General features: G+C 42.7%; 1 protein-coding gene across 1 annotated transcript in view; it reads right to left on the bottom strand.

Moving 5' to 3' along the window:
- Window positions 1-13,901, bottom strand: part of EFHC2 (EF-hand domain containing 2) — a 234,940-nt gene that overhangs the window by 56,222 nt on the left and 164,817 nt on the right. Inside the window, exons 9-10 of the mRNA XM_068269830.1 lie at window positions 11,214-11,356; window positions 3,617-3,813 (exon numbers count right to left, since the gene is read on the bottom strand). Of these exons, the coding sequence (XP_068125931.1) occupies window positions 3,617-3,813; window positions 11,214-11,356 (340 nt within the window). The remainder of the gene's footprint in view (window positions 1-3,616; window positions 3,814-11,213; window positions 11,357-13,901) is intronic.

The raw sequence follows: 13,901 nt of genomic DNA, 5'->3' as shown, positions 1-13,901 counted from the left end.
GTTAACTCTATAGCCAAGCACAACTTTTACATGCTGTTTAAGATTGAAGAGCTACATCTAAATATTGTGCAGTAGCCAAAGTCAATACCTTGGGTTAGCGCTGATGTGGGATGTCATAAGGCGTTTTAACCTCTTATGTGAGCTGCTATTCCTTAGATAATAATTAAGCCTGTTTTTGATTAAAGGGAAATTCCACTTTCATTATAACATTGTCATAAACACATACTGCTGTTGCACAAATCTTGTTTTGTAAATGTAATGTTATTGAAAAATTATATTTATATTTTAATTTGCAGCCAGTCAGAATTTCCAAAACTGACAGTATGGTCAAAATACACTTCTTGGCAACCATAGCAACAATACCTTGCTTGGAATGCAGATTGGTTGGAAACTCCCACCAAGCTCCATATGTAATTAGCTGCAAAGAGCAAGCACTATTGTTACTCATTTTTTTAAAATAAATACCTAATCAAGTATTTGGAAAGAGCTTTGCTACTCCCATCTTATCATCATGTCATGAAATACATATTTTATTTCATTTTGTAATTATTTCTTCATGATGTTCATATTTTTCTTGCCTGAAGTTATGACTTATCTTTTTATTATTATTGTTATGCATTTACATTGCACAAAATAAAATACACTGAATGGTCTATAGTCCCGTACAGGGACTATCACCTGGCAAGGATTGGGACTTGATCCCTCAGCCAACAGTTCAGCCATGAACTGTACAGACGTGTCATTAGCGTATAGGCTAGCAATGTGTTCTGTTGCTACGGAGGAAGGCCGACGGCAGGACGCAAATAGGAGTGGCATGAGTTGGAGAACAATGCCCTCATCCTACACTTGGCTAAGATGACCCATCAGGTTCATCTCTTGCTGATGCATTGGGTATCATTCATAAAGAGGCTGTCGGTAGTGCGGGAAAACACCGTTCTTCTCCGCAACCGGTACTTTAGACTTTTGAGTGGGCATTCATAAAGAAGTGTGTAGGTGCGGTGGCAGTGCGGAGATTCCCCGAACTAGGCTGGCGGTAGGCAGGCGGTAGGCAGGCGGAGACACGGAAGCTGCCGAGTTGATACATTTCTCCGTGTTCCGCTCTGCTGCAGCTGCCTGGGAGGTCTGTGTGTCTCCATTCACTTGCATTGGTATCGCCACATCAGAGGGAGCGGGACTTTCCGACCTGACACCGCTGGCGGTATTCTTTATGAATTAACATTTTGCTACATTTGTTCCGTTAATCACCGCACAAGGCGGTGATTTATCACTCTGCTCGGTATGTCTTTTTTTCATGCGGAAAGAGCCTTTATGAATGCTGACTTTGCCGAGTGGTCGGTAAAGTCAGCTGTTTTTTGCATTTCCGCATGCGGAAATGCTTTATGAATGATACCCATTGAGTGGGATCGGGTGCTGCAGCATACATGCTAGATTTTCAGAGGCAGCCTCTTCTAGCATGTATACAAGGCTTATGTCACTGCCTTGCCTGACAATCCTGCTAATCTTTTTAGCTGCAGTAGTGTATGAATCCCACACCAAAAATAAACATGCAGCCAATCCAGTCAGACTTTAGAAATATCTGATCTGCATGCTTGTTCAAAATCTGTGACTAAAAGTATTAGAAGCAGATGATTAGCAGTGTAGCCAGGCAATGTGCATTGTTTAAAAGGAAATAAGTTAGCCTCCCTATTCCTCACACTTCAGCTGTGCTCACACTCTAACAACCATTCAGCTGTTGACTACTTATTGTGTACCAACATTTCCACCCATCTGCAAACTGCAAAACTTCAGTTTGGAAATGTCACACTTTTTTTTACTACTATTATTACTTTGTAGGAGGGAAAAGTGAAGCTTCTACATAGTACTATAAGTGCAACTTCTACAACTCCTACTACAGGTATCATACACACTGGCCCATAATTAACTTTTTCTCCTGAGTTATTTTCTAGGAGATAATTTGCATATTCTCTTTAAAACAACTTTTCAGCATTTTAAGTTGGTGAAAACGACATCACAAGGTGTGAAAATATAATCTAGGAGAAAAAGTGAATTGCATATTCCACAGGGATTAAACTGTGGAATATTTGCTCTGTGTGCATCTTAAAATAAAAAAATTCAGCTAATGCTAACTACTTTAGCAATGCCCTATTACTCTTATGCTGGCCATACATCTACAGAAATTGTGGCCCCTGGCATAATCATTTTATCCAATCAGATGAAAATCTGGCCAGTCGATGGTTCAACCAATTCCAGGCCAAAATCGTTCAAATGTATCAATCAGGTATGCTGAAAAATAGAAAATAGATAGATGGATAGACCTCTGGGTCACAATGCTGCAAGGAGAGATTCATTCTCTCTACCAGCACAAAGGGAGGCGGGGGAGCGGCAGGGGAGCATCCAGGGAGAGAGAGCTGCCCAATGGCAGCTCTGGACACTCTGCAGGAATGCCCCCGGTGGGCATTTTAAACAGGGAATCCCTCTACCACATGTTTGCCCTAGAGATAGCGACAAATATTGTAGATAATCTTGGGGGGTCATAGCGCGGCGGTGGGGTGGAGGAGAGCAGCAGTGGGGGGACATAGAGGCATGTCATGGGGCAGGGAACATGTATTTGTGTCCCATCTGAACTCCCCCCCCCACGAACTAACTCGGGTTCTCTTTAAAGAGATTTGTGGAGCAGGAACACTGCTGCTTATCTTTAAATGTCTGTATCTGGGAAAAAGTGATGTGGTTTGACCTAAAAAAAAAAAAATAGTTAAACTAAACACGTCTCTTGTTTAACTAATCTGATTTTACTTCTTTAGGTGTAAATAAGTAAAAGAGTAATTTAAAGTGGACCTAAACCCAGAACTTCCTCTCAGCTCTGAAAGATAAGCAACAGACCTCCTGTATTTACATGTAAGCACGGAGTCTGTACATACCGCGGCACAGATCAGACAGAATGAAAGCTCAAATTACATTTGTGATTATTTGCAGATAAGGGAGAATTAGACAGGTTGTTCTTTCGAAATACATACAGGGTGTATTTCTCTGTGTTGTACTTGTCTCTTGTGCAAGATTTTAGCCCCCCCCCCCCCAAAAAAAAAACACCATATAATTACCTATGGAGAGGGAAAGCTCTGGGACCTAAAGAGCCTCCCCGTTCCTCTCCTCATCCTCCGTTCAAATCTCCCGACACGGAAGGCTTTGGAAGTCTTTGGGAGTCTGAGTGGTCCCAAAGACGGGCGGCTCCATACTGCGCATGTGTGAGTGAGTGAGAGAGCGTGCTCACACATGTGCAATATGGAGCAGATAATCTTTTTGAAGCCCACCCGCAGCAAAAACGAGCAGTCTCCGACCGAGCCAGGGCAGGAATGATGGGATGAGGAGAGGAATGAGAAGGTTCTATAGGACCCAGAGCCTTCTCCCTCCTTAGATAAGTACCTGTTTATTGATTTTTTTTTTGGGGGGGGGAGGGGGGCTAGTTCTGACTTCCTTAAAATACCCTATCTTCCAGTGACATGTTCCACCCTGTGCTCACAATTACTCAGCGGAGATTTTCTCAATTATAAATAGCCTACTTTTTAAATAGACCTAAAATCTCTAGCATACACAATTACAGTACACACTTGAACGTTACCTCATGTGCATGCTTCTCCATGTAACTGAATACATATTCATCTGCATCAGCTAAAATAAAGTTGTGCCCATTGAAATTGACTCTTGCTCCAACAAATAGGTCTGCAGCAGAGAAGTATTCAGACATGTTGCTCTTAAAGAATTCTTGTCCTGGTTTCTTGATACGGCATCTTTCCAAAAATTTACCACCCAGAATTCCTTTAAATATAAAACATAATTTGAAGGCATCTGACAAACAAGAAATGTGTCTTTTATAAGTGATTTCTACTTTTGTGTTAATGCACTAAATATGGTAGAACTGATTTTAACCCAAAAATATAAATTGGTAGTGATAATTCAACAAAAGTAACAGTATTTATAATATTATCAAGCTTAAAAGAAGGATGAAACTGCTACTCCTTTAATAGTTACTGCCAGGCTCATCGCCATTCACCATTTTTAATACAGAGTTAGAGAGTTTTAAAGTGAATTTTTCAGATTTAAAGAAACATCATATAATAAACAAGATAAAAATAGTGTGGTTCCACCCCTAATTATTACAACATTGAAATTCCAAACAAACATGACATAAAGTAGAATGTAGTAAACTATTCAGGATACCCACTTTTACATGAATTATCCAGGTTTCAGCATCAGACACACTTCCTATAACTATATATTACTATATATTGGTATGCAGCCCTGCCCTCCCAGTGATGTGCCAGCTGTTTATGCGGATTCCTCCTCCTAGAGCATTCTGGGAGATCAGGTATTATTTCTATTTGCTTTGAAATACTAGGCAGAGACTAGTACAGCAGACATACTAGATTCTTACCATCTTTTGTACCATTTCTCCCAAGTCCCGACCATCTTTTGGACTCCTATTCTCTACCTTCTACCTCTACTGTCATGTGGCATGATGTGCAGTAGAAGCAGATGGTAGAGAGCAAGTGGCGAGCAGTGGAGGCTAGTCAGGACTTGGAACACATGGCACTGGAGATGGTAAGGCTGCAAAATAGCTTTTAAGGACAGATTGTAGTAAAAAAATACCCCCTCCCCGACAAATTGAGCACACTGGCCTCAATTCACGGAGTTTTATCAAACACTTTATCAAACGTTTGATAAACGTTTGATAATTTACCTCATGGGTAAAATCTAATTTTGAATTTATTAAGGTGTTATATATTTATCGAATGTTTTACCGATAAAACGTTCAACAAATATATAACACCTTAGTGAGATTTTACCCATGAGGTAAATTATCAAACGTTTGATAAAGTGTTTGATAAACGTTTGATAATGCTCCATGAATTGAGGCCACTGAAGTGATGCAGCAGGCAGAGGATCCCCCTGGTATTATGTAACCCTCCAGTGTAGGTAGACAGAGAGGGCACGACCATTATTAGATAGCGAGAGTGTGCCTCTCAGTATAGGTAGCCAGAGACCCATAATAGGTAGTCAGATGACTCCCCAGTATAGGCAGCCAGATGTCCCCCAATGTATAGGTAGCCACATGGCCCCCCAGTATTGGTAGCAAGAGACACACCCCCAGTATAAGAAGCCAAATGATACACCCCCCACCCCAGTATAGGTAGCCTCATGACCTTCACAATAAGTGACTAGAGAGGACACCCAATCTCCATGCAGAGTGTGCAGCTCACCTTTCCAGGTTTCAGTCATCACTGATGTTTTGCAGCCATGGAAAGCAGGATGCCAAAGAGGATGATGGATCGTGTGCTTTCCTCTTGCCACTGGATCTTCAGAGAGGTGAGTCACTTCACAGACCCACACTTCTCCCCATTCTGCACCCACACCTCGCTACCCCCTCCACCACTGCACTCTCATCTGCCCTTTAAAACAGCCCTGCTTCCAAGTAACTACCCCTTATTCTCAGTAATTCCAGCTGAAATTAGTAGGGGCTTATTCTCACTTATACTAACCTAGAGTATATAAACAGACACAGTTATAAATGCTGAGAAAATGCATTCATCCTGTTCCAAGTTCTGAATGAAGATGCTCATCAACACAAAGGAAAGAAAAGCCACAAAGGCAGAAATACAGCTGTATAGTAATGGTCATTTCTAAGAGACCTCATTAAGAGGAATGTGATTTATTTGATCAGCTGATAGATTTGCAAAGCTCTGAAATGAGAGACTCACATATCTATCACCTGACAAAACTATGCTTCTCCGTGCGTTCTCCTAGACAAGACCATCACTACAGCTGTATTATAAGACAAGGGCATCTCCTTGGTAAAATCTCAGCTTTAGCTTGATCATCCACCACTGCCCAATCAATAGTTTTTATTGAACATTTTTGTTGTATAAACAGGTAGGAAATACAAACACAAAAAAAAAAAAACCATAAGAGAACAAGGATTGTCAATAAGACGGTAAATCCAAAACAAGTCTGGTGTAACCTCTTGAGGACCACGGGCTTAACCCCCCCCCCTCCCCCCTAAAGACCAGGCCATCTTTCACAAATTGGGCCACTGCAGCTCTAAGGCCTTGCTGCAGAGCCACACAACTCAGCACACAAGTGATTCCCCCGGCCTCCCACCTTTTCTGCCCACCAACAGAGCTCTCTCTTGGTGGGCTCTGATTGGTGGTGGAGTTTTTTTTGTTTTTTACTAATATTTATCTTATTTATTTTGTAATAAAAAAAATAATATATTTTATTGTGTCCCCGCTCTCCGTTTCTCCGCCAGCCAATCACTGTGATCGGCTATCATAGGCATCAGCCTATGACAGCCGATCCCTCCCAGTACAGCGCTGCCATAGATCGCAGTGCTGTACAGTGATAAAAGACAGTGGGTTCGTCATCTAACAGTCTCCGAGTGGCAATCGCCGCTGAGAGACTGATGGTGGAGCAGAGCTCCGTCATTCAATCAGAGATGCGCACAAGTCAGCGCGCGACCTTCTGCAAAACACGCCCACAGGACCTTACACCGATTGGCGTTAGGTGGTCCTGGGGCTGCCGCCGCGTCCACGCCAGTCCTATAGTGGTTAAGGCCTAATTCTCCAATCAAAGGGATGCCTATTATCTCTTGGAACTTGGAACTGAAAATATGTCATATTCTAGGTTCTTCAAAGTAGCCACCTTTTGCTTTGATTACTTTTTGGTTATTTACTATACTTCCACATGTGTTAATTCACAGTTTGGATGCCTTCAGTGTGAATCTACAATGTTCATAGTCATGAAAATAAAGAAAACTCTTTGAATGAGAAGGTGTGTCCAAACTTTTGGTCTGTACTGTATGTACATACTGCAATAGTCATTAAGAAATTTTGTCATTTACTTTCAAGAGAACCTGTAACAAAAAAAAAGTTCCCCTGGGGGGTACTCACCTCGGGAGGGGGAAGCCTCAGGGTCCCAATGAGGCTTCCCCCTCCCCTGTAGCTGCAGGCAATCCAGCGCTGGCTCCCCCGAAGTGTCCGGCAATCCTCCCTCGAAAGGGCCTGACAAGCGCTGATAAACGATGATTTAGTTACCTTTCCTGGCTCCAGCAGGGGTGCTGTTGCGGCTCTCCGCACAGAGATAGGCGTAAATAGCCGATCTCTGTCGTGTCCGCTCTACTGCGCAGGTGCAAGAGACTTGCGCCTGCGCAGTTGAGCGGGCCAACAGCAATCGGCTATTTCCTCCTATCTCCGAGCAGAGAGCAGATACTGCGCCTGCGCTGGAGCCGAGTAGGTAAATATTTACATCCCCGCTGTTTGGGGAGCTTTATCGCCGCCGCCGTGGGACAGAGGAGGACGGGGGAAGCCTCAATAAGATCTGGAGGCTTCCCCCAACCGAGGTGAGTACCCTCCAGGGTAGGTTTTTTTTGCTACAGGTTTTCTTTCAGTGTCCCTGCTCATGCTCTGTAAATTAATATTCCAGCGTACAAGACATATTGGGCTCAATTCTGGTAGCGTTTAGTAAATAATTACCTCATGGAATTGGGTTTACCTCATGAGGGAAATCAACTTTTGAATTCTGGTAGTTTAGGTAAAGTTTTACCTCATGTAATTTCATGAGGTAATTCATGTGGTAACTTTCTACTATAAATGTGTGGTATATAGTAGTGAAATACCTCAGACTTGAATTCTGAAGTGAAATAAGGCGTGTGTTTGCATGTCTTTTACCTCACATAATTAGACCTACCTCTACCACATGATAAATGCAGTGCTGTGACAGAATTGTGATATCTGTCACATAACATGGAGCCTTTTCAGCTTGTTTTTTGTTCCAACCCCCCCCCCTCCCGACCCCCAGCCTCTAAAAGTGCTCCGACCTACCACCCCCTACGATCCCCCATCCTCTAAAACAGTGCTGTCCAACTTTTGCGGGCTCGGAGGGCCGTTTTTTTTCCAGACCACATGATGGAGGGCTGGCCGCCCCCCACCCCCACAAAAAAAAATGGCAGCAGTTTCACCACAAAATGCAATTATAGTGATAGCAGATTCTCCAAAAAATGCAATCAGATTGGCAGCAGATATCCCCACAAATACAATCTTATTGGCAGCAGCTTTCCCCACAAATACGGCGAGATTGGCAGCAGATTTCCCCACAAATGCAATTTTATGATTTCCCCACAAATGCGACAAGATTGGCAGCAGATTTCCCCACAAATGCAACGAGATTGGCAGCAGATTTCCCCACAAATACGAGATTGGCAACAGATTTCCCCACAAATGTAACGAGATTGGCAGATTTCCCCACAAATGCAACGAGATTGGCAGATTTCCCCACAAATGCAATCTTATGATTTCCCCACAAATGCGACAAGATTGGCAGCAAATTTCCCCACAAATGCAACGAGATTGGCAGCAGATATCACCACAAATACAACGAAATTGGCAGCAGATTTCCCCACAAATGCAACGAGATTTGCAGCAGATATCCCCACAAATACAATCTTATTGGCAGCAGATTGCCCCACAAATGCGACGAGATTGGCAGCAGATTTCCCTACAAATGCAGCCCCTAAGTTAGTGGGGGTCCCAGAGCTGAGGAGGGGGACACAGCGCAGGAAGGGGGGAAATTGTGCACAGAGCAGTGGGGAGGGGGGAAGCCCCCCCCCCTCCCTCACCTAGGGCCCCCCACCTTCCGCGCTCCCCCCTCCCTCCAAAAGTGCAGCCAGCCAGCGGCAGCAGCGAGAAATCACTTACTGGCAATGATCAGAGCAATAGCGCTGCGTGCGGCTGGGCTGGTCTCCGTCTCCTCCACTGACCTATCACGCTCTCACAGTACTTCCTGCGAGAGCGTGATAGGTCAGTGGAGGAGACGGAGACCAGCCTAGCGGCACGCAGCCCCTAGGTGAGGGAGGGGGGAGGCTTTCCCCCTCCCCGCTGCTCTGTGCACAATTTCCCCCCTTCCTGCGCTGTGCCCCCCTCCTCAGCTCTGGGACCCTCAGGAGGCGGGCTGGCCGGGGCTTCCAGCAGTCGGGAAAATACCTCACTGTTTTCCCCCTGCATGTCGCTAATAAGCAGCAGGTGGGAAAATGTACCAGAATTAGGCAAAGCAAAAAAAAAATAACGTGTGAGGTATTTTCCTGACTGCTGATTACTTCGCTCGCACAGCTACCAGAATTGAGCCCATTAATCCTCTGAGCTTCCTTAAGTTAGCTTTTTAAAAATCAATAGTTTTCATTGTCCCCTTGCTCACAACACTGTTCAATACCAGGTCAAATGTTACCATATTGTGATTACTATTTCTGAAATGTTCTTGAAGTTGCACATGTGATGCAATATCAAGCAGATCATATTCCATGTAATTTATGAATGGAGGCTTATAACATACAATTGATATCCCTTACGCCATCACAGTCTTCAGTCTATGGGCTCAATTCACTAAAGGGTGCAAAGTGTTAGCAAGGCAGTATAAAGCCACTTTGCACGTGCAAACTACTTAGCACCCAAGTTTGCATGTGCAAAGCCTTAACACTTGAGTTAGCACATACAAAACCTTTACACTCGAGTTAGCACATGCAAAGCCTTTACACTCGACTTAGCACGTGCAAAGCCTTTACACTCGAGTTTGCATGTGCAAAGCCTTTACACAAGATAACTGAGTTATCACGCTTTAGTGAATCGAGCCCTATGTCTTCATTCATAACAGAAGATAATGACATTTTACCCAACATGCAAACCCTCCTCTTACCTCTCTAAATCTACCTTCCAGTCATAGCTATCATCCAGCCATATCTCTGTTATGCCTACAACATCATATTCTTTATCTCTCATCAGCAATAGTAAATCAGTTTTATTTAGAAGGCCTCTTGCAACAGCTAGCATGCATTTTATATTTTAACCATTACATTTTACTTCTTTAATAATACTAATACTTTTTTGTGCTTTTTCTCTCTCATGCCCTCCCTTCAAACCCAAGGTCTCTAAGCATCTTCTCCCCAACACAGTTGCACTGTATCCATTTGGGTGTAGGCTGATCCTATTGTAAAGTCTGTAGTAGAATGAAAAATATGTACAATTCTCAAAGAACAAAAACCGCCTACACTAACTTCTTTTCTTAGTCATGGTTGAATTCCCTAAGCACCTGCTGCCTTTCAGATGAAGCATGTGGTACTGGCAGTATTTCTAAAAACAACGCCTTGGAGTTCCAACCTTGAGCTTATCTCCTAGTTTTCTAATTCTACCTACTCCTATTTCCCTAAAATTGTTTTTAGGTCCATCTATCTTCCACTAACATTGTTACTTTTACTTATTGGACTGCTGACATTCAAATCCCTGCACAATCTGGGCCCTGGATACATGAAGGACTTGCTGAAGCTGCACCACACCTCTCACAACCTCAGATCAGCAAGTTCTATAAACTTGGTCATTCCCAGAGTGCACCTCAAAAAATCTGGTGATAGAGCCTTCTGTCATGCTGCCCCTACTCTTTGGAACTCCCTGCCACACCCAGTAAACACAGCACCATCCCTGGAGCTATTCAAATCCAGACTGAAAAGCCACCTGTTTAGCCTGGCATTTCTGGACTTATAAAATTCTTCCTCTGTACCACGATGGTCTGAGCCATGCTTATGCGCTTTGAGTCCCATGGGAGAAAAGCGCTCTACAAATGTTATTTGTTGTTGTTGTTGTTATGTGTACATGTAGGTGTTGGTGTATGTGTAGGTTCCCCCTTTAGTACCGCCCATCAATCTGTTATATGTCAATTTGCCAAACTACCAAAAGACAACATGTGTATGCACAGTCCTCTCTGTGCATGCACAGGCTTACAGGCTTCTACCTCCCCACCAGGCGTGAACGGTAATATAACGGTCGGCAGAGGGCGGGGGAAGAAGCCTGTAAGCCTGCGCAAGCACAGAGAGGACCCACAGTCTTCATGTTCCAGATCACGGCACAACTCTATTTCAGAGTTGCTGATCCAATGTAATTTAGCCCGGGAGGAAGAGAGCTTAGATAAGGGGCCAGTGAGTGTATCCTCTTTACGAAATAGATGTGGGTATGTAAATGCATACCCATGGCTTCTGCTTAGGGTCCCTTTAAGGATACATCACTGAACTCAAAATATTCATCATTTTTACTCATCATATCCAAGTTATGCTTTAACTGTATCTGAATATTATCTTAAAACAAATGCATGCTTATTTAAACATTATAATCCCACCACAATACCTGAATTCCGCTCTGTTGGTTCAAACACTGCTATGGTGTCATCACTTAAGAAATAGGAGATGATGAACTTTCTTTCCATGTCAATAGGGTTGTCTGAAACAAGTTGTGCAACAAATCTAAGAACATTGCTCTCCAGGCCATTTCTAAAAAAAAAATCAAAACACATAAGTGTGGCCAAGAAAATGTTTATCACATGTTCAAGGTAAAGAAGAACAAACTTATTACTATAAGTCCTCAAATGAGCAGATAAAACATTCTGGAATTGAATATTTGAACACTTCTACTCCAGGAAGGCTGCTTAGGTAATTTACTGGATTCATCAATAATTAAAATGGGCAAGAGCATTCTTCCAAACTACTCATTATATTGCTGTTATTCACTGTACTGGATTTAGAGTGACAGGAACAAATATGGCATTCTATATTCCTCCTTAAAGTGAACCCAAGGTGAAAATAAAATGATGAGATTAACCATTGGATCTGCCCTCCTACTCCTAAAAATTACTATTTTTTTAAAGATATCTCATAGTTTTATTTTATGTTTAAACATTTACAAAGTAGTTAATGTTTTATTGTCTCTACTCAATTGCAGTGTGTCAAGAGTCCCAGAGTGAAAATACAAGAACTATTGACCTTTTTATCTATCCCTTGCAGTCAGAAGCCTAGTTATCTGCTTAGCAAAGTGTTTTATAGCTGTAATTTGTTATCAAAGAGGGATGCCCGATTGGGTACCGACTGGAGAAAAACTCAGTTGCATAGCTGAATATTAACTCTCTCAGGCAGAGGTAAAAGAAAAGGAGCATAGAGTAAGTGTCTGTATGCTTGCCACTGTATATACACATGTCTATCTCATCTCATCATGTCACATGTCATATTGGGTACACATTACATGCAAAGTGTCCCTGAAAACACTAAATCAAAGACAAGGAAGAAAGAGTAGTTCAAAAGTCTTATGCTGGGAATACACCATGTGTTTTTTAGGCAGATAGATGGTTCAATAGATAATTTCCGACATGTCCGATCTTAATCTCGATCATTTTACTGCTCAATTTCTGATAGAAGTGAATGGGAATTGATAAGAAAAGATAAGAGAATCGAGCGGACAATCGAGCTAATCAAAAATAGATTGAATGGAAAATTGACCGAAAAAACACAATGTGTATTTCCAGCATTAGACGTGTAGATCAATTCAAGGTCCCCCAGGGGTACTCTATTAGTGGTGTAAATATTCAAACAAGCAAAACTAAGGTACCTCTATTTCACATACTGTATATCCTGATTATGTAAGTCCCATTAGTGTGATTGCCACTAGGCTCCAGTTCGGTTACACAAGCTGTGATATATCAATAACTGGTATTAAGCAGCAGGGGCATTTATACAATACAATACAATAACATTTCTATAGCGCTTTTCTCCCATAGGACTCAAAGCGCTTAGGCTCTTTCAGATTCAGTAATTGGTAGTAGGATGAAGTATTCACACAACAAAAGTTATATTTCTGCAAATGCCAAACTGAACAGGTGGGTTTTCAGTCTGGATTTAAACACGTCCAGGGATGGAGCTGTCCTGATCTGTTGAGGTAAGGAGTTCCAAAACGTAGGGGCAGCATGACAGAAGGCTCTGGGACCAAAAGTTTCCAAGTGGACTCTGGGTATGACTAGATTATTAGAACCTGTGGATCTGAGAATGCGGGGATTGCTACACAGCTGCAACATATCTTTCATGTATCTAGGGCCTAGATTATTCAGGGATTTAAATGTCAGTAGGCCGATCTTGAATAGGACCCTCCATTCTATAGGTAGCCAGTTAAGGGAGTGCAGGACTGGCGTTATGTGGCAGTGACGGGGTTGGTTGGTTAGCAGTCTGGCAGCAGTATTCTGTATCAGCTGTAGGCGGTACAAGACCTTTTTTGGAAGGCCAGTGTAGAGAGCATTACAGTAGTCCAGTCGGGATGTGATAAAGGCGTGGACTAAGGTTGGCAGATCTTCTGGGGGTATGAGGTGCTTGATTTTTGCAATGTTCTTCAGGTGAAAATAGGATGATTTCACCACAGCAGAGATTTGAGTTCTAAAGTTTAAATCCCCATCAATTAGAACTCCCAGGCTACGCACATGATCAGAGCTGCGTAGATCCGTGCCTCCTATTCCCAGTGGTGAAGACTGCAAGTTAAGTTGTTTTGTTATCATGCTCTGCCCTCCAATCAGAAGGACTTCAGTTTTGTCTGCATTTCGTTTCGGCCAGTTGTCATTCATCCATTTCTGTAGTTCACGTAAGCAGGCGTTTATAGTTAGAGTTGGGTCTGTCACACCAGGCTTGTGTAAGGAATTTTAAGCATAAGTATATACACTGTCAGCCATCTTGTCTTCTGCAGCCATGTTAGAATCCATGTATAATGCATTTTGCTTCTAGTCTAGCTATAGATTGAAGACTGTACCTGTTATGCATCACTGCTTCGTTACTTCTGCTTTCCTGATCTATTTCTGCTACTTCCTCCGGTTGTATACAGGAAAACGTTAACCGCCATCGGCCGAACGAAACCGAAAGTAACTTTGAATGTACCACTCTAACTGTCACTAACTAACACCTGCATAGATATGTCATATGTTATGCTGGGAAATTCCTATCATGTAAATGATATCATGTAAATGTGCTGGAATTTCTATGTCTTGCCCAGCCTATACAAAGTTGT

Source organism: Hyperolius riggenbachi, chromosome 2 (assembly GCF_040937935.1).
Source record: "Hyperolius riggenbachi isolate aHypRig1 chromosome 2, aHypRig1.pri, whole genome shotgun sequence".
NCBI classification, from domain to species: Eukaryota; Metazoa; Chordata; class Amphibia; order Anura; family Hyperoliidae; genus Hyperolius; species Hyperolius riggenbachi.
This window is presented reverse-complemented; position numbering and strand designations above follow the sequence as displayed.